The sequence below is a fragment of the Myxine glutinosa genome, chromosome 8 (genome assembly GCF_964187855.1).
Source record: "Myxine glutinosa chromosome 8, kmMyxGlut1.1, whole genome shotgun sequence".
NCBI lineage: Eukaryota > Metazoa > Chordata > Myxini > Myxiniformes > Myxinidae > Myxine > Myxine glutinosa.
The window spans coordinates 150,129,098-150,147,300 of NC_136268.1; the positions used below are offsets into that span (position 1 = coordinate 150,129,098).

An 18,203-nucleotide genomic window follows, 5' to 3' on the forward strand; every position below is an offset into this window, starting at 1 on the left:
TAAGATCGACCTTGCCGTGGTTGCAGCAAAATCCTCTGCTCTCCTCATTCCACACCAAAGCAGCACAATGCGAGCATTTAGTGCATTGAAATATTGAGGTCCTGCTCAGCGCGTGCCTGTACTCACCATGAAGTACCTCTCGGAAGAAATCGGTATCATCGTATCGAGCAAGGTTGCGATTGTCATGGCGAGCCTGCTCTAGTCTCACACGGTGTACAGCCTGATGGTGCAGGGCATCCCTAACTTGCCGGTCTTCTCGCTGGTGAGGGATTTCTTCTGCACGACGACTTGTTATGCGTCGAGTGTTGTCTGCCACGCGAGCAGTCCATTCTTCATCCGTTTCTTCTGCACGACGACTTGTTATGCGTCGAGTGTCGGCTGCCACGCGAGCAGTCCGTTCTTCATCCGTTTCTTCTGCACGACGACTTGATATGCGTCGAGTGTTGTCTGCCACGCGAGCAGTCCGTTCTTCATCCGTTTCTTCTGCACGACGACTTGTTATGCGTCCAGTGTTGTCTGCCACGCGAGCAGTCCGTTCTTCATCCGTTTCTTCTGCACGACGACTTGTCACGCGCGTAACGTCGCGTGTCAGGCGAGCAGCACGTTCTTCGTCAGATTCCATTGCGCGTGCACGCCGTGCAGCTTCGTTCCTTCGTTCTCGTAAACGACGACTCGATTGGGGCATTGTATAATAGATAATAGAACAGATAATAGAATAGAATAGATAGATAGAATAGATAGATATAACAATAAGACAGTGGGAAGATACAATCGAGACAGTAAGTCGGCACTTTCGTAAGGCCGGAAGTGAAGGCCGCACTGTCCGGAAGTTCGCATGTCGCAGTTACGATTATTCGCCATTTAGTGTTAATAATGCCCAATTATTCAATTAGCGCCAACGTATTTTGGCTGTTTGCAATTTAAGCGCAAGGAATCAATCAATTCAATAAAAAAAAATGAAAAGGAAAAACACGCAACAACGTGTCCCGTGATTGGCTACGGGAAGTGAGGTCTTTGGCTGATGGGTGATTGGCTGCCGGAGGAAGGTCGTATATCGCAGTTACGATGAATCGCAAATTCGTTTTTATTAGTTTTAAAACATAGTTTAACGCCAACATAGCGCCAACATAGTTTGCAAACGTGAAATAAATGAATACGCTCTCAAATGTGCCATCCGAGGCAGAGTGTGTCCGCCACGTTCGGCACATGCGATAGTTCGCTGCTCTCTGATTGGTTGAATCGTTTTTTGGACATAGCTCGGTAAGTAATTGTCCGATTAATATGAAACCTTGAAAAGGCACATCCTCGGGTCCCCAGCAATATACCTGGCAAGTTAAAAGTATATCGGACCCGTGGTTGTCGAGAAACAGCGGTCACAGACAAACAAACGTACAAACAGAGATTACTGGAATTATAGATAGATATTACAAACAAATAATATCACGAATATGACAAATAAATTTGTGCAAAATAAATGTTTCGATGATGATTGGTGGAAATCATGACAACACAGCAACTCAGGTTCAGTCAGGTCATTATCTTCAATGAAAACAAACCCGTGGCGATGTGTGGTGAGGTGAGCCGATCCACACCAGTATACTGTGTATATATATATATATATATATATATATATATATATATATATATATATATATATATATATATATATACATATATATATTTATATATATATAATGGTATCTGTAATCTGGTTCTCCAACCTAATGAGCGGACAGCATGACGTCATCGCCATGCATGTCCGCATTGCCTGCAAAGCTCCAGAGGAACCATCCAGCAGTGCGTCGTTATGGATTATAAATTCAGATACTGTCACAAGTGCATGCAAAACTCACAGTTACCGACCTGGTTTCGCCCTTGTTGGGGCTTCATCAGGGCAACGCAGTGAGGCTTTCCATACACTTGTAACTCTGTGAACCTTTCGGTTTTTATATCAGTCACTATGCGACCTTCATATCATCAGTGGAGAACCGCCAGCAAGGTGTCCCATACAGCTGCTGCTGCACCTTGCTGGGAGCGATAAGCACCGCCTGCCACACGGTAACGTTATCTCTGGTATCCACTCATCATATGGAGTCGACCTGGTTGCGGTTGGGAGTTACTAATAATGGTATCTGTAATCTGGTTCTCCAACCTAATGAGCGGACAGCATGACGTCATCGCCATGCATTCCGCTCATTAGGTTGGAGAACGTCATGCTGTCCGCTCATTAGGTTGGAGAACCAGATTACAGATACCATTATTAGTAACTCCCAACCGCAACCAGGTCGACTCCATATGATGAGTGGATACCAGAGATAACGTTACCGTGTGGCAGGCGGTGCTTATCGCTCCCAGCAAGGTGCAGCAGCAGTTGTATGGGACACCTTGCTGGCGGTTCTCCACTGATGATATGAAGGTCGCATAGTGACTGATATATATCTATATATATATATATATATATATATATATATATATATATATATATATATATATATATATATATATAAAACACTGTGTGTGTGTGTGTGTGTGTGTGTGTGTGTGTGTGTGTGTGTGTGTGTGTGTGTGTAATGTTACCGATAGACTCCTAAACGGAGAGGCTTACGTGCTTGATATTTGACATAAACATGGCCATTGAGCGTGGGACGAACATGGCCGAACTCAAAATATTTGACGATCCATATTTTTTATTCATATTTACCTCAGCGCATTTCAGCGCACGGAATCAACGGAATCAGAGCAGGTGGGCGCTGATTCGCTCAGAGCGATCACGTGATGACGCTATGACGCTATGACGCTATGAACGATATGACGCTATGACGCGATGATGAAAAAAAAAATCGCTATGACGCTATGAACGATATGACGCTATGACCGCTATGACGCTATGAAAAAAAAAATCGCTATGACGCTATGAAACGCTATGACGCTATGAACGATATGACGCTATGAACGCTATGACGCTATGACGCTATGAAAAAAAAAATCGCTATGATGCTATGAACGCTATGACGCTATGATGCTATGATGCTATGAAAAAAAAAATCGCTCGCTTTGCCAAGGGGCTCACTCCCCCCCCCCCCCCCCCGTTCCCCTCCCCTCCCCCTCCCCCTCCCCTCCCCCGCCCGGCAATGCGGGGTACTTCTGCTAGTATATACATATAACACAGTTTGTGTGTGTGTGTGTGTGTGTGTGTGTGTGTGTGTGTGTGTGTATGTTACCGATAGACTCCTAAACGGAGAGGCTCACGTGCTTGATATTTGGCATAGACATGGCCATTGAGCCTGGGAAGTACATGGCCTACCTAAAAATATTTGACGAGATCCATATTTTTTATTCATATTTACCTCAGCGCATTTCAGCGAGGAACATTATACACGGAATCTCAGCCGGTGCCAGAGCAGCTCGCTGATTCGCTCAAAGCGATCACGTGATGTTCCATCCTCGCTGCCAGACCACTGAACGGAAAATATATAGAATGACCATTGCCATTCACCCCACATAGGTGGAGATGCAGCTACCGGGCGCCATATTGGTTGGCACTCGATGCTGGGCGATGGTGGTTTCCGTCACGCGTTTCCACGTAATTCAGAGCGAAAAGCGATTGCGTTTTTTCACCTTTTGTGTGATCGTGTTTTGTGTCGATTTTGTGCGATATGAATTAAACGTCTTTGCAACAGCTGTGAAACGTCTTTCCACAACCGTTCCTTAACCGATTGGAGCAGTTTATTGCCACACAAAATGGCATTTTAACAGTTGTCTGGCTTTTAAAATCTGGGACACGTTCAAAACAAACGAGATCCGCGAAGCGAGTTGGTCGAGTCGTGTTAACCAAGATGGCGACACGGCGGCTACACTTTTCACGGAGTATGAGTGTTCTATATGTTTTTAATTCAGTGCGCCAGACTCGCTCACGTACTTGATTTGTGGCATAGACATGGCCATTGGGCCTTCACGGTGTAATTTGTGCGAGGCTTTTGTCCGAGTGAGCTTGAGTCGAGAGGGCGAATTTACGGGTTGGGAATGTACGGGTCTCCCTTCCCCCGTGCGGCAACGCCGGTACTGGAGGGCGTCACAGGATCGGTGAGTCTCCAAAATCCGCTTTGTGCTGTTGTTGCGAAGATGCAGGACGATGTCGCGATTGTTGTGCTGCTCTCCTCCCATGAGAACTGCAACGTCATTGTTGACTGGCCCTCCCCTTCCTCCCCTCCCCTTCCCCCTCCCCCCTCCCCCCTCTCCCTCCCCTTCCCTCACCTCCCCCTCCCCCCTCCACCCTCACCTTCCCCCTCCCTTCCCCCTCCACCCTACCCCTCCCTTCCCCCTCCACCCTACCCCCTCCCCTTCCCCCCTCCCCCTCTCCTCCCCTCCCCTCCCCCACCCCTTCCCCTCCCCCTCCTCCTCACTTTCCCCCCTACCCCTTCCCCTTCCCCCCTCCTCCTCCCCCTCCCATTCCCCCTCCCCTTCCCCCTCCCCTTCCCCCTCCCCCACTTCCTCCCCTTCCCCCCTCCCCCCTCCCCATCCCCCTCTCTCTCCTCCCCTCCCCCCCATTCCCCTCCCCCCTCTCCTCCCCTCCCCCCCATTCCCCTCCCCTCCCCTTCCCCCTCCACTCCCCCGCCCGGCAATGCCGGGTACTTCTGCTAGTATATTGTTGCAGATATGAGGATTGTATTTTTTTTATTGTGTGCTTTATTATTATTATTGTTTATTCTGCGCCTCCTGCCTCCAGTGTTGTGTAAAAGTTAAAAGGGCGTCCCGGTAGTTAATTCCATAAAGCATCCATTGAAGGACACTATAATACCCTTGTTCAGTAGTTTATATCCTTATTATGTGTTTTAGATTAAGGCTTTGTCGTCCATTAACATGACACTCCATTGCACCAAGTGAAAAAGATAGATTCCCTTCATTCCCATTCCCAAAAACCTCCATTTCCCCTTTCAACAATTGCCATTCGCATTGCCAACCAACAATTGCCGCCATTGGCCACGAGGCAGGGTTGGGGAAGAAAGGCGGGTCCCCACCTCGTCATAGAGGGGAGGAGTGAGTCAGCCCCACTCAACCAACCACGAACAAGGGGTTGGACTTGGAGAGGGTGTGGGGAGAAACATCAAGGAGGTTCGCGAAGGTTGAGGGGCGGGGCCTATATAACCCGCCGCGGGACGTTCCCCAAAGGAGATGAGCTATGACAAGAGCTGAGTTGTGAGGTCCAAGGCTGAGCTGCGTGGAGATCATCCAAGGAAGCACAAAGCCTGCTATTCGTCGCCTTGCTCGCCAGCAGCAGCGGCCACAGCAGCGTGGGGCCTGGACGGCAGTTTGGAGCAGGGCCGCAAAGGAACGGCGGCTGCCCAACGAGCCGATCGTGCTGCAGGACCAGTTGGACCTCCCTATCCCGCCAGCCATCCACCTGCCATCCCTATTATCATCATTCCCCGTGTGAGTCGTCTTTGTTTGTTCTGTCCTGGGTAGTTAATTAAGTCTGTATAAGCTAGTATTTTCCCTGTGTCTCTAAAAGCTTCTGTAAATTATTTTATTATCTTTCCTTCTCCTTGGTTATTTTGAGCCTGTAAATAGTAATAAATAGTAATCGTATTTTCAACCTTTTTTTCGTCTTATTCCTTTTCTTCACATCCGTGTCGTCTTTGTCTTTTCCCTATTGAGTATCTGTGGCGCGATACGGCCAACGTCTGGGTGAATCAGGTGAATCGGGGAAACTGTTAGGTCGCGGGGCCTCCGCTCGGCAAACCAACATCCTTAACCGCGGACCGTAACAATTGGTGTCAGGAGTGTCGGATTCGGACCTGGGACTAAATTCATTTAGCCCAAATTTTGGACACAATTGTACAATTGGCGTAACAATTGGTGTCGGGAGCGGGGTCGGACCCGAAGCGCGCTTAACGCGCTCAAAATTACGAGCTGCTGGAAATTGTTTTGTTTTTAAAGGAAAACCCGAATTTTGAAATCGCGCCATGGCTGGTCAAGGCGACGGGATGTCGGTGGGAGAGATAGACGGGGTAGAATCGACCCAGGACCTCGGGGAAATGCATGTGGAGGAAAGAGTAGAGGAGAACATTAGCAATGTGGTTGAGGAGGTTTCAGGCGCGCAAAATGGCGTCCTCGCGCACGTGGTTGTAGCGGCACCAAATTTTGCCGCGCCCGTGACCGTAGCAGCACCAAATTGCGCTGCGCACGTGGTCGCGGCAGCCGAGCCAGAAATGCCAGAGTACATGCGAGTCTTTATGATTCAAATGATGGCAAAAATGGATGCCCAAAATGATAAGTCCACCCGAGAGCAAAGAGAAATGGGTGAGCGATTGGAGGGCCAAATGTGAGACCAAATTGGAAGTTTGAAAAACAGTATGGGAGAAATGGGGGGCCAATTGGGAGCAATGAGGGACGAAGCGAGGGGTACCGGTGAGGGATTAGACAAGAAATTTGAGGGATTAGACAAGAAATTTGAGGGGTTAGACAATGGGATAGAAGGGGTGAAACATGGGTTAACGGGGGTGGAAAATAGAATGGCTGCCCAGGAGAATCAGATAGAGGGGGTGAAAAATGTGTTGAGGGGGCTAGAAAATAGGATGGAAGGCAAATTGCGGGAAATAGGGGAGCAATCCGCCCGAGAAATTAAACAAATGGGAGAGCAGATAGAGGAGGTGAAAATCGGGGTAGAAACCAAATTGGATGCTCAGAGGGATGAATTGGGACAGATGAGGGTGGCATCTACAAAAGAGAGGGAGGAGATGAAAGAGGAGATACGACGAGGTGTAAGTGAGGAGGTCTCGGGGGTACGCGAGGAGGTAAAGCGAGGCGAGAAGCGTATGGAAAAAGAGGTGAGAAATGGGACGGCAAAGTTACAAGGGGGCATAGAGGACCTGACGGAGGAGGTGGAACAGCTGATGGTGGGACAGACGGAGTTAGTGGAGCAGGTTCAAAGGAACACTGCGGTACTAGGAGGGTTAAAAGCGACACAAAACGACATTAAAAATGACTTGATAGCGACGCAGAGGCAATGTCAGATGGTACGTGAGGGACTGACAACGAGGTTGGAAGAGGTGACAGAAGTAATGGAGACGAAGGACCGAGAGGTGAGGACACACATAGAGACGGTCAAAATAGCCTTAGAGGACGAACTTGAGGAGACGCACCGGGAAATAAAAGAGGTGAAGCAAAAATTAGAGGAAGTGGAAGAAGAGGTGAGTGAAATTAAAAAGAGACGGACAGAAACTAAAAGAGAAATACAGGAGGAGGTGATGGAATATGTACAAGGTCGGTGCTCAACTCATAATGATGTGCTCGCAAACCAAATAAAGAGTTTGCAGGTGGCGAAGGAGGTGCGGAGACGAGGTGCCAAGGTGAGTGACGATATATATACGTGGAAATGTATATGATGTGAGGGGAGCTTCAGTCGGCTTGGGGGTTGAATTGGATGCGAGTGTTCGTGAGAAGCCGTTGGTGAAGTGTGCGACAGGTACGGTGTGCGAAGGAGGAGGTGTGCGAGAATGTCCGACTCTGGGGTGTGTGAGTAAAAAGTGCACACCAAGGAGTGAGTGTGCTGTCGAGAGTGAGTCGGTCGTAGCGCGTGTACGAGGGGGCACATGGAAGCGCGGTGTGGTGAGTGTTACAGAGGATGTAACAAAAGAGTGTACACCTGTGGTCAGTGTTACGGAGGAAGTAACGGGAGAGTGTGCGCAAGAGTGTGCGCGAGAAAGGTGTGTAACGGACAGGTGCAGGAGGAAAGAGTGCGCTGTCGAGAGTAAGGGTGAGTGCGCTGTCAAGAGTGGTGGTGAAAGTAGTGAGAGTGACACGGAGCGTGAGTTGGTTGTGACAGGTGAGAGAGGATGTACACCTGGAATGGAAGGATGCACACCTGGAATGGTAGAGCGTGTGTGGGAATGCACACTTGAGTTGGTAGTGAGGCACGTGGTTGGGTGTGCGAGTGAGAGCACACCTGTGATTGTCACAGAGGAGGTGACCGAGGAGGGGGCGCGAAGAGGTGTGTTGGTGAGGTGTGCGAACGACGAGTGTGTGCAAAGGTGTTCGGTGGTCAGGTGTGTGACCAAGTCTGTGAGCGGAATGAGTGTACCTGGGTGTGTAAGAGAAGGTGCAATGACGAGGAGCATGGGAACAGCTGGATGTATGAGCAAGGAACGGGCTGCGGGGTGTAAGCATGCAGGTGAGGCATCGACGGTAACCGGGTTAGCGGTTAGAACGACATTTAGCCGAATCGGGCCCTCGGTGCGTGCCGGGTTTCGCGTGCCGCGAGGACCAGCGGGGATCCGAACCACGGCGGGTTCGAAAGGACCGCCGTACGTGATCCACGCTGGGCCGCGCTTGGAACGGCCGCGTCCGTGCTCCGCTAGGCGGAACGGGCAGCCCGATCGGAAGCGTCGTCATGGCGACCCCTTTTGTTGAAGCGTTCCGGCAGGTCGAGATCGGGCCATGGGATGGCTCCGTGCCGAGGTGGTGCGTGGGATCTCGGCCCGGGTAAACCTCCTTCCCTGCACCGAGTGTCGGACGCATCCAGCCGCCGGCACCAAACAACCCGCATTCGTAAAGCCGAGCTTTGGAAGTGAATTGGCGCACCGAGAGGCACTAGTGAGAAGACTGATGACGAGAATAGTGTTTTGGCCCGAAATTGCAAAGCAAAATTTGATGATTGACAGAGTGATGATTGGCAGAGGATTGGTAGAGTGAGTGGCAAATTTTTGATTTGTTGAAATTTGGTGAGCAAAATTTATAGTAAGAGATGCCCCATGTGATGGGATGGCCAATCCACCATCCCTCACATCGGGGGCAAAGGAGCACTAGAGTTATGGGGTTTATGGCAGTGAAAACTAGCCCGGGTGGGTTAGGGTATATCGTGTGTAGGGATCTAGAGAGATGACCTTAGGTAACGTTAAGGTTAGGTAGTGACTGATACCTGCAGTGGGGACGCAGGTGGGTTAGTGTGGATGATAATGACGTGGTATGTGCTTAGTTTAAAGGGAAGACGGGGAGCACTAAGTTAGCAGGGCACCAGGTAGTTTAGATGATGCCGTGTGAGTGTTGGAGGTGTATTCAGAAGTGTATTGTGAAAAGTGTGTGAGGAATAGGTGTGATTGCACAGGTGTGCAACTGAACGGGTGTATGGAGCAGTGTATGAGGGAGTAGTGGTGATTGCGTGTATTGTGCTGAACAAATGGTCCAGGAAGGAAGGAGGGTGCAGGTGGCACCAGGTGTGGTTGCACAGGTGCGCAACGACAGGTGTATGGAGAATGGTTGTGTGGAATACATGGAGTGTGGAATATATGGAGTATTGGAATGGATGGTCGTGGAGTGAGTATGTTGGAAACTATGGAGTGGAGTGGATGGTGCGGAGGTGTGAATGGGGGAAGAGTGGACCCCCATCACGAATACCCGGGGCGGGTAGTGTAAGTGTTAGGTAGAGGGTATAGGTAAATTGTGGTTGGATATTGGCATCTGTGGTGCGTGGTGAAAGAATGGTATTTGGATGGGTGCATTAGTGTTGTGGAAATGGCTGGGCGTGTAGCCTGTTAGTGTGTGTAGTTGGTTTGGGCACTCCACCACTGTGAGGATGTCGGCCAGGTGAGGCCGCAGGTGGGCTCTGGGAGCCGGTAGAGTTGTTGTGGATGGGGCCCGAGGATCCGGAGGACGGACCCGGGTAGCCCAGTGCCAGAGGGCACCGAGGGGTGACAGAGCCAGGAGGGGCCTTCCCCAGTTAGATAGGTTAGGTAAGGAGCTAGGTAAGCTCGGGTGGCAACTACAGTGGTGGAGGTGTGCAGGTGGGTAGACCTGCTGGGAGAGCTACACGTCACAGCCCAGAAATTGTGCAAGGGCACCGGGAGATGAATCGGGGGAGTGAGACCCCAAATTGAGAAGCACCACAGTTTGGTCAATGGGAATTGGTTTTTAGAACCCATAGTGTAAGTTGGCCAATGGATTGGCAGGGAAAGACCCCGGGTAGTGTAAAGTGTGTTAATGTCATTTAGAGGATAGTTAGGATTGAAGTCTCCTCGCACCATCTACATGCACTCACCTGAGATGACGTACCTCCACACCATGCCAGGTTGTTTTGATTATTTTTTTATGTGCAAATGTTTTGGATTGTGAGACGCATCATGACGTGGGTGTGACATTGTGCTTTGTTGTTCCATCTCTTCCTCCTTATGAGGATTGATGATGAATTGGGTGATGGCAAATTTTGGTTAGAGGGATTGTGGTGACGAATTTGGTGTAGGGGAAATATGGGGAAGACGTGACAGTAGTGACGAATTTGTAAATGTGTAGATTTTGTACATATGGGGTAAGGGCAAGGGTAGTGTAGGTGACAGGGGGGGGTGACGTACGGTAGGGACGAACTTTCTCACTTCGCTCTCCGTACGCACTTCGCCTTGCATTGCCTTATTGATGTGTACCCTTGAGACCTTACCCCTCGCTCATCTGTCTTTATCCCCATTTGTCTCCCACATGACCTGTGCGCCATTGGGCGCCGAGGGGAGCGTGCGTGAGTCCGCCATTGTGCGCCTGGAACTCCCAGAACCAGCTGTCTGCATCGATGCACCACATTATGGACCACATGTCTGTGGCCGTGCACCACTTATGGACCCCATGGGTTGGGGCATGGCCCCTCTGCTGGAACCGGCCATGAAGGCCCGAAATCTTGCTGGCGGACCTTGGCCACAGGGCACCGATGCCCCACAGGTGAACCACACTAGTCGGCCCTGTGGGCCATAAATAAAATAAATAAAAATGGACTCGTTGGGTGCATTTTATTGCAAATAGGCCGCCAGCAAAGGAAAAAGACAACAACTGGAAGAAATAATAATAGCCAGCAGAGGGAGCCTAAGAGCAAGAGACCACCTGCAGGGTTAGGGGTTGTTGATTTATTTTTATTCAGTGAACAATGATGACTGTGCACCGATTGGTGCTTGAGGGTGTGTTGGTGCGTTGTGGGTGCTTTCATGGTGCATCGATGCAGAGCAGACTGTCTCCCCCCCAGAAAGAACAATCACAGGTCCTGGGTTACATTTTGTAAATAAAATAGCGTCACTGTAAATAGTGCTCCCCACCGTCAATGTATAGTTTGAAGACCATGCCGCAATTCGGTTAACTGTGGGCGTGAGTCTGTTAGGTAGGGTGCAATGGAGCAGCGGGACATATTTATCTATGTTTTAAAACTGTCGCACTCAGGGTCAGGTTAAAAGTAGAGGGAACTACACCTACGTGTCACACTAAATTAAAGTTGTAGGCCCAGGACGTGCCTAAGAGGAGGAGGGTGCAGTGTTGCGGATATGAGGATTGTATTTTTTTTATTGTGTGCTTTATTATTATTATTGTTTATTCTGCGCCTCCTGCCTCCAGTGTTGTGTAAAAGTTAAAAGGGCGTCCCGGTAGTTAATTCCATAAAGCATCCATTGAAGGACACTATAATACCCTTGTTCAGTAGTTTATATCCTTATTATGTGTTTTAGATTAAGGCTTTGTCGTCCATTAACATGACACTCCATTGCACCAAGTGAAAAAGATAGATTCCCTTCATTCCCATTCCCAAAAACCTCCATTTCCCCTTTCAACAATTGCCATTCGCATTGCCAACCAACAATTGCCGCCAATGGCCACGAGGCAGGGTTGGGGAAGAAAGGCGGGTCCCCACCTCGTCATAGAGGGGAGGAGTGAGTCAGCCCCACTCAACCAACCACGAACAAGGGGTTGGACTTGGAGAGGGTGTGGAGAGAAACATCAAGGAGGTTCGCGAAGGTTGAGGGGCGGGGCCTATATAACCCGCCGCGGGACGTTCCCCAAAGGAGATGAGCTATGACAAGAGCTGAGTTGTGAGGTCCAAGGCTGAGCTGCGTGGAGATCATCCAAGGAAGCACAAAGCCTGCTATTCGTCGCCTTGCTCGCCAGCAGCAGCGGCCACAGCAGCGTGGGGCCTGGACGGCAGTTTGGAGCAGGGCCGCAAAGGAACGGCGGCTGCCCAACGAGCCGATCGTGCTGCAGGACCAGTTGGACCTCCCTATCCCGCCAGCCATCCACCTGCCATCCCTATTATCATCATTCCCCGTGTGAGTCGTCTTTGTTTGTTCTGTCCTGGGTAGTTAGTTAAGTCTGTATAAGCTAGTATTTTCCCTGTCTCTAAAAGCTTCTGTAAATTATTTTACTATCTTTCCTTCTCCTTGGTTATTTTGAGCCTGTAAATAGTAATAAATAGTAATCGTACTTTCAACCTTTTTTTCGTCTGCTTATTCCTTTTCTTCACATCCGTGTCGTCTTTGTCTTTTCCCTATTGAGTATCTGTGGCGCGATACGGCCAACGTCTGGGTGAATCGGGTGAATCGGGGAAACTGTTAGGTCGCGGGGCCTCCGCTCGGCAAACCAACATCCTTAACCGCGGACCGTAACAATATATATAACATCCCACTCACGTTTGGCGTATCGTGAGTTTATTGCTTTGAGAGCATTGGGGAATGATGGTACCATCATATGTATTGTTCATTTGATACAAGTGATATTTTCATGGTACTTTCTTTAATAGTGTTATTATTGTGTACGTGAGAGTTCTTAATACAATTACTTGTTTTGTTCTACAATTGCATTGGTGTGGTTTTACCATGGTTTATTAGAACGCTCAAAATAACAAATCTTTCTGCCTTGTTCCCTCTCGAGACTCTGAGGGGCCCCCTAACCGGCGTTTGGGGAGGTAACACGTCACAGTATATATACAGATACAGATCAAACCCCCTAAGTTGATGAGGCAGCATAGCTTATGTACATGACGTCAGAATCATGTCATAGCAACAGTGTGCTTCCTCGGTTTATTTATATGTATTTATCAGGACCAACTCTTGATCGTGCGCAAGGGGACCTGATATCGTGCACAAGTGGACCTGATATATTTATTTATATATATCAGGTCTCAGATGAAGTGCTTATTATTGATGATGTTCATATTTACTCCATTCATACCTGGTTCCTCCAGAGGCTTTGGGAAAGCAGAAATTAAATGTGGCCGAAGTTACTCAGTCCGAGGTTGGACAGAAACAAAAGCTGCACACCGTTCTTCAAGCCGTTAAGCACATGCTGAAGCCCCAGCAGTGGAACGTGAAGTGGTCTGTTGATTGTGAGTTCCACGGTGATTGATTCTAACATCGGAATCGGATGACAAATGTTTATGTGATGTCAAAATATGTTACGCAGGTGTTCATTGACATACAAACGCAAAAATGATTTTTTTTACAGCAGTGTTGATGATCATGTGGAGTTGATTTTATTGGACCTCCATTTTGTGTTCTGTGCAGTGATCCACGGAAAGAACCTTATTGCCATCCTGCACCTATTGGTGGCTCTTGCTGTCCATTTCCGAGCACCGATCCGTTTACCTGAGCATGTGACTGTCCAACTGCTCGTGGTACAGGTGTGTGATTTTTTTCGACTCTGGTACAGTCTTCATTATGGAAAAAGTAGGAAAAACGAACGTAGATCGGATCACGACTCCTGATCAATGAATCGAGCTACAGTCAAGTCTCATAATAAAAAAGTGGGTCCCATAACTGGCCATCGTTTCGGGAATTTGTTATATCAGTATTATTTTTCATCGACACCCCCCACACAATTTCCAACACCCCCTCCCCTCTCCCCACCATTTAATTCTTTTTAAGGCACCTTCTTCCCCCATGTGTTGTCCACAGTATATGTGTAATTTATTTTCCGCATAAGATGTATGGGTAAAGGGGAATAAAAGGGTGGTGGCGTGGGGGAATCGCTTGAGTGAAGGGAATATAAATTAACAACAAACAAAGTGGAGGATTCAGTTTGTCACACCACAAATAACACAAGCAATGCTTTTCATCAAGGAGCTAGCATGTTGAATGATAATAATAAACGAACTATGTGAACTAGATGGTATTCATAGAATACTTACCCTGTGCAGTAAACTTGGTGCGAACCATCTCTTCTGTTTTTGAAGGGTTTTTTTCTTTGATCCAATATGGCTGCCAGACCACGTGAACAATGACATCATAAATTTACATTCTCTAATATAATTGTTGCGTAGATCATGCTCAACAAAATCCAAACTCATCAGACGAAGCGTTGTCCCTACGGAATTATGACGTCATAATGAAGGCACTGATGACATCATCGTTAACATATCTTATTCCCCATGGGGAGGACTTCACAATGAGTCATGTTTAAAAAAAATTCCATGGAGCGGTTTCGAAGATATAGAGGGGCAAAGTTTTTCCAGGATGGTGCCCATATCACGTGACCTATGACGTCATAATTATCATAAAAAAATTATACAGGATGAGTCACTCCTTTGGTGAAAATTTCGGGTCCTTCGACTAACAGTTGCAGAGAATTTTTTTTTCATATTGATCCGATCAAGCATTGTACTTGTCAAAATATGACGTCATAATGAAGGTACCAATGACATCATCATTAACATACCTTATTCCCCATTGGGAGTACTTGACAATGAGCCTTGTTTAAATTTTTTGGCATTGCGCGGTTTCGGAGATATAGAGCTGCAACGTTTTTGCAAGATGGCGTGCATACCACGTGACCTATGATGTCATAATAATGAATAAAAAAAATGTGAAGTCATGTGAAGCGCCCGAATTTGTGAAACTTTGCACCAGGATAATTGGATGGCCCAAATTGACCCGTGTGCAAGGGGACCGTTGGATCGCCCTATTCCACATGATTGCAGATGTGACAGGTAACTTAACTTCCTCTTCAAAGGAGAGCTTGTTGCGCAAAGCAACGTCTCCTGCTGTGGAAGAACTACCAGTACATCAGGTTTTTTTTTTTTTTGTGGCTTCTGATTCTGCCGGAGGTTGAATCCAGAATGTGCCGATGGAATGACAAACGAGTGGAACAACATACGATCCAGTTCACATCTTAGGGCCAAGAAGGTTTTCTACGCACGGTTTTAACTGACATCCGTGCGTAAGGCATACCTGCATAAAGGATTCGACTTACGAACATAATAAAGCACCCTTTTCAGTATACAGTATATACTGAATAAATTAGTATACAGTGTATAAATTCAGTATACAAAAATCTTCCCCCATCCAAAACCTTGATCTTTTCTACCCCCGCTAATTTCGGTCCCCTTGTGTTTTATACCTGTCCCCCCCCCCCCCCCTTTCCCACGCCTCCTCCCCCCAAGCCCCCTCCCTCCCACACTTCTCCCTGCTCTCAAATGTTGTGTTTGTGTGCTTCCCCTTCTCTCCCCATCTTGTCTTCCGCTCCCTCTTTTTATATATTTTGTTTGTCTGGTTGATTTGTTTGTGAAATAAATGTTAGCTCTTTCACGAGCCTCGATTCAGTATACAAAAAAAAAAAAAAAAACCCTTTACCTTACCAGGGAACCATTTCACAGATCCAGCCTCTTTTTAAGTCGGGAGAACATTTTTCTCTTTGCAAATCCATATTCACGCTTTTACACCGATGTGTGTCTGCTTCCATTGCAGAAGCGCAGAGGTGCATTGCAAACTCGTCAAGTTCAAGAGAAGATAACTACTACATCAGAGTAAGTATTTCAGCACATCTCGTATAGCGATTGCCTTACAACATTTGCAAGCGTTTTTGTAAGTAAGTAAATGCCCACGCAGCGTATTTTAAGAAGTTTCATAAGGTTTTGTTTTGCTCGTATCAAAGAGCGTGTTTGTGCCTATGTTAATTGGTTCCAGAACACGTGTAATTGAAGACACCGAACTTGTTGGATCCGAATGACATTGCAGTGAAAGTTTGGCAATGGTTCAATGAGCAACCTGTCAGGAAAGATTTTCACCATTTTGTCGCACTCCCTGTGGGCAGCACACCTGCAGGCGTACAACTGAGCCGCCTGTCACAGGTGTTCAAATCCTCATGCGATTCAATTTGCTAACTAGAGGTGCATATGCGAACAGCACCCTGGAGTGCCAACCTCTGAGAGTTTGGAAGCTAGTTGTTTCCTATGTTTTCATGTCATCAGTTCTTGTGATTATTTTTGCCAGATGACATTACATTGTGCAGGCAAGAATTATCGTTCTTTATTTTTCTCTTCTCCTTTTTGTTATTCCAGGTCGATGATTGGCAGATATGGTGAGTTGTAATGTACCAATTTGAGGAGTCTGCCGTTGACAATATCACTTCAAAAGGTTTGAGATGGTTGTACTTTTGTAACTTGTCTGCTTGCAGAGCGCGATGCTTTTGACACGCTCTTTGATCATGCGCCCGACAAGTTGAACGTTGTAAAAAAGGTTTGTGCTCAAGCTCATCTTTTAATGATCACATTCATGTTGAACTTCTTGTTAAATCGCGCTGACTATCAGGGATCCACAATGTTAGATTTATGAAGGAACGATCGATTCTCTATCCTCGAGCTAGTTCCAACTGACTTGAATTTAATGCAGCTTTGTCGTCTTTCTTGGTGAGTGGTAGTTTGCATACATACATACATACATACATACATACATACATATATATATATATATATATATATATATATATATATATATATATATATGTCGTGTGACTGCTCTCAGTTAACACCGGGAGAGTCACAGAGGGCAATCGAGCATTACTCCAAGGCGTTCAGTTCAAATGTGGATTTATATATGTGGGGGAGGGGAAGATGAAGGGTCTTACTTGTTGTCCGACGGCAGTTCCCGAACCTGCGAAAAATAAACTCAAACAAAACGGGTTTAAATGTACAAAAATAAATATGTTTATTAAAACGGATGCCGATACCAAGAAAACGCGACGGTAAACTAAATTTCTAAACGGGACATCCCCCCACCAACTTGAACACAGACGATTGGAAAGATAATGAAAGTAAAATAACAATGTATTTTATCATGGCACTTAGCTCAACTTGGCCCTGCGTCTCACCTGAATTCTTCCAGGCCCCGGCGTGCAGTCTCAACGCAGCTCTTGTGTTGGCAGGAAACCGCTCGTCATTTGGCGCGTGCACGCATAGCCAGGCCTCGCTGCACGTTCCGCTCACTCCCGGCCCGGTGCTCGAAGCGAACGAGCAGACGTGTGGTTCGCTCTTCCAGCTGCGCCTGTCTTCGTCGTCTTTGCGCGTCAAACTCCTGGCCGCGATGAAGCCTTCCCCGTGAATAAAGGACCACCGTCAGAGCAAAGAGCCAAGAGTAGAACCAAGAAGCGAGAGAGGTGAAGGGCAAGAGGAAGGCGTGAGAGAAAGAGGAAAGCGTGAGGGGCAAGAAGAAGAGGAGAAAATGTTGGTCCGAGTCTTCTTTTATTGATCGTCTCGTGATGTCATCTGTGCCTCTCTACCAATGCCCGCAGGCCACCACCGCTACATTGTCCAGCTCTCCACCAATCCACACGCAGTCCGCTCTCGTGATGCAGTCCTACTCGCCCTCCCGTCTACCAATCAGCGAGTTGCTTCTTACCCCGGCCTTCTTGTTGGTCAACTCCCGCCCAATCACTGTCCTTCTGAGCATGTCTTCGGCCTGCTCAACCTCCGTGGTGATGTAGATGGTGGTGTCTTATCGGCAGTGCTCAGAACTGGCTTCCGGTTGGTTTTTATTGTTATTAGTGCAATTTAATGGGCACTTCCTGCGCTAGTGTCTATGGTGCGGTGCCAAAAGAGATAAAGGATAAATCACATAGGAAATGACGAACAGGGAATTACTTAACCTAATCCCTGAGCTAAATAACATGCCCCACCCCCTCGCGACGGGGACAAATATACAGCTTCATCCGACATCCAGGCTAAACAGGCCCTCTACTTATTACATGGTGGTGATTCTTGCTCCTCACGACAGTCAGAGCATGCTACCTACACAAACCTACCTGGTCTAAAGTATCCCTACCCCCACAAACGTAACAATATATACATATATAACCATATATACAATACTAGCTGAGGTACCCGGCTTCACCCGGGTTGAATAAGAATAATACAAATATATGATGAAAAGAACATGTATATTTTAGAGCAATATCACAGGACATTTCCTACATGACGTTTTGTCAATTTTCAATTTCTCAAAACCTCTGGGTATACAACATTTCTGGTTTTCTTACTTGGTGCCAAGACATAAAGATTGCTTGGTTTTCCAACCCTCGAGCAGCCCACGTACAGCTGGCCATGGGAAGTACCCGGCATTGCCGGGCGGGAGGAGGAAGGGGAGAGGAGGGGAATGGGGGGGGGGGAGGGGAGGAGAGGGTGGGGAGGGGAGAAGAGGGGG

General features: G+C 47.7%; 1 protein-coding gene across 2 annotated transcripts in view; it reads left to right on the forward strand.

Annotated features, from left to right (window-relative positions):
• The window catches only part of LOC137433012 (beta-parvin), an 85,105-nt gene that overhangs the window by 32,446 nt on the left and 34,456 nt on the right, over nucleotides 1–18,203 (forward strand). For both annotated transcript variants that reach the window (XM_078783840.1, XM_078783841.1), the window contains exons 5-9: nucleotides 12,977–13,117; nucleotides 13,296–13,411; nucleotides 15,474–15,532; nucleotides 16,067–16,086; nucleotides 16,183–16,244. In XM_078783840.1, the coding sequence (XP_078639966.1) occupies nucleotides 12,977–13,117; nucleotides 13,296–13,411; nucleotides 15,474–15,532; nucleotides 16,067–16,086; nucleotides 16,183–16,244 (398 nt within the window). The remainder of the gene's footprint in view (nucleotides 1–12,976; nucleotides 13,118–13,295; nucleotides 13,412–15,473; nucleotides 15,533–16,066; nucleotides 16,087–16,182; nucleotides 16,245–18,203) is intronic.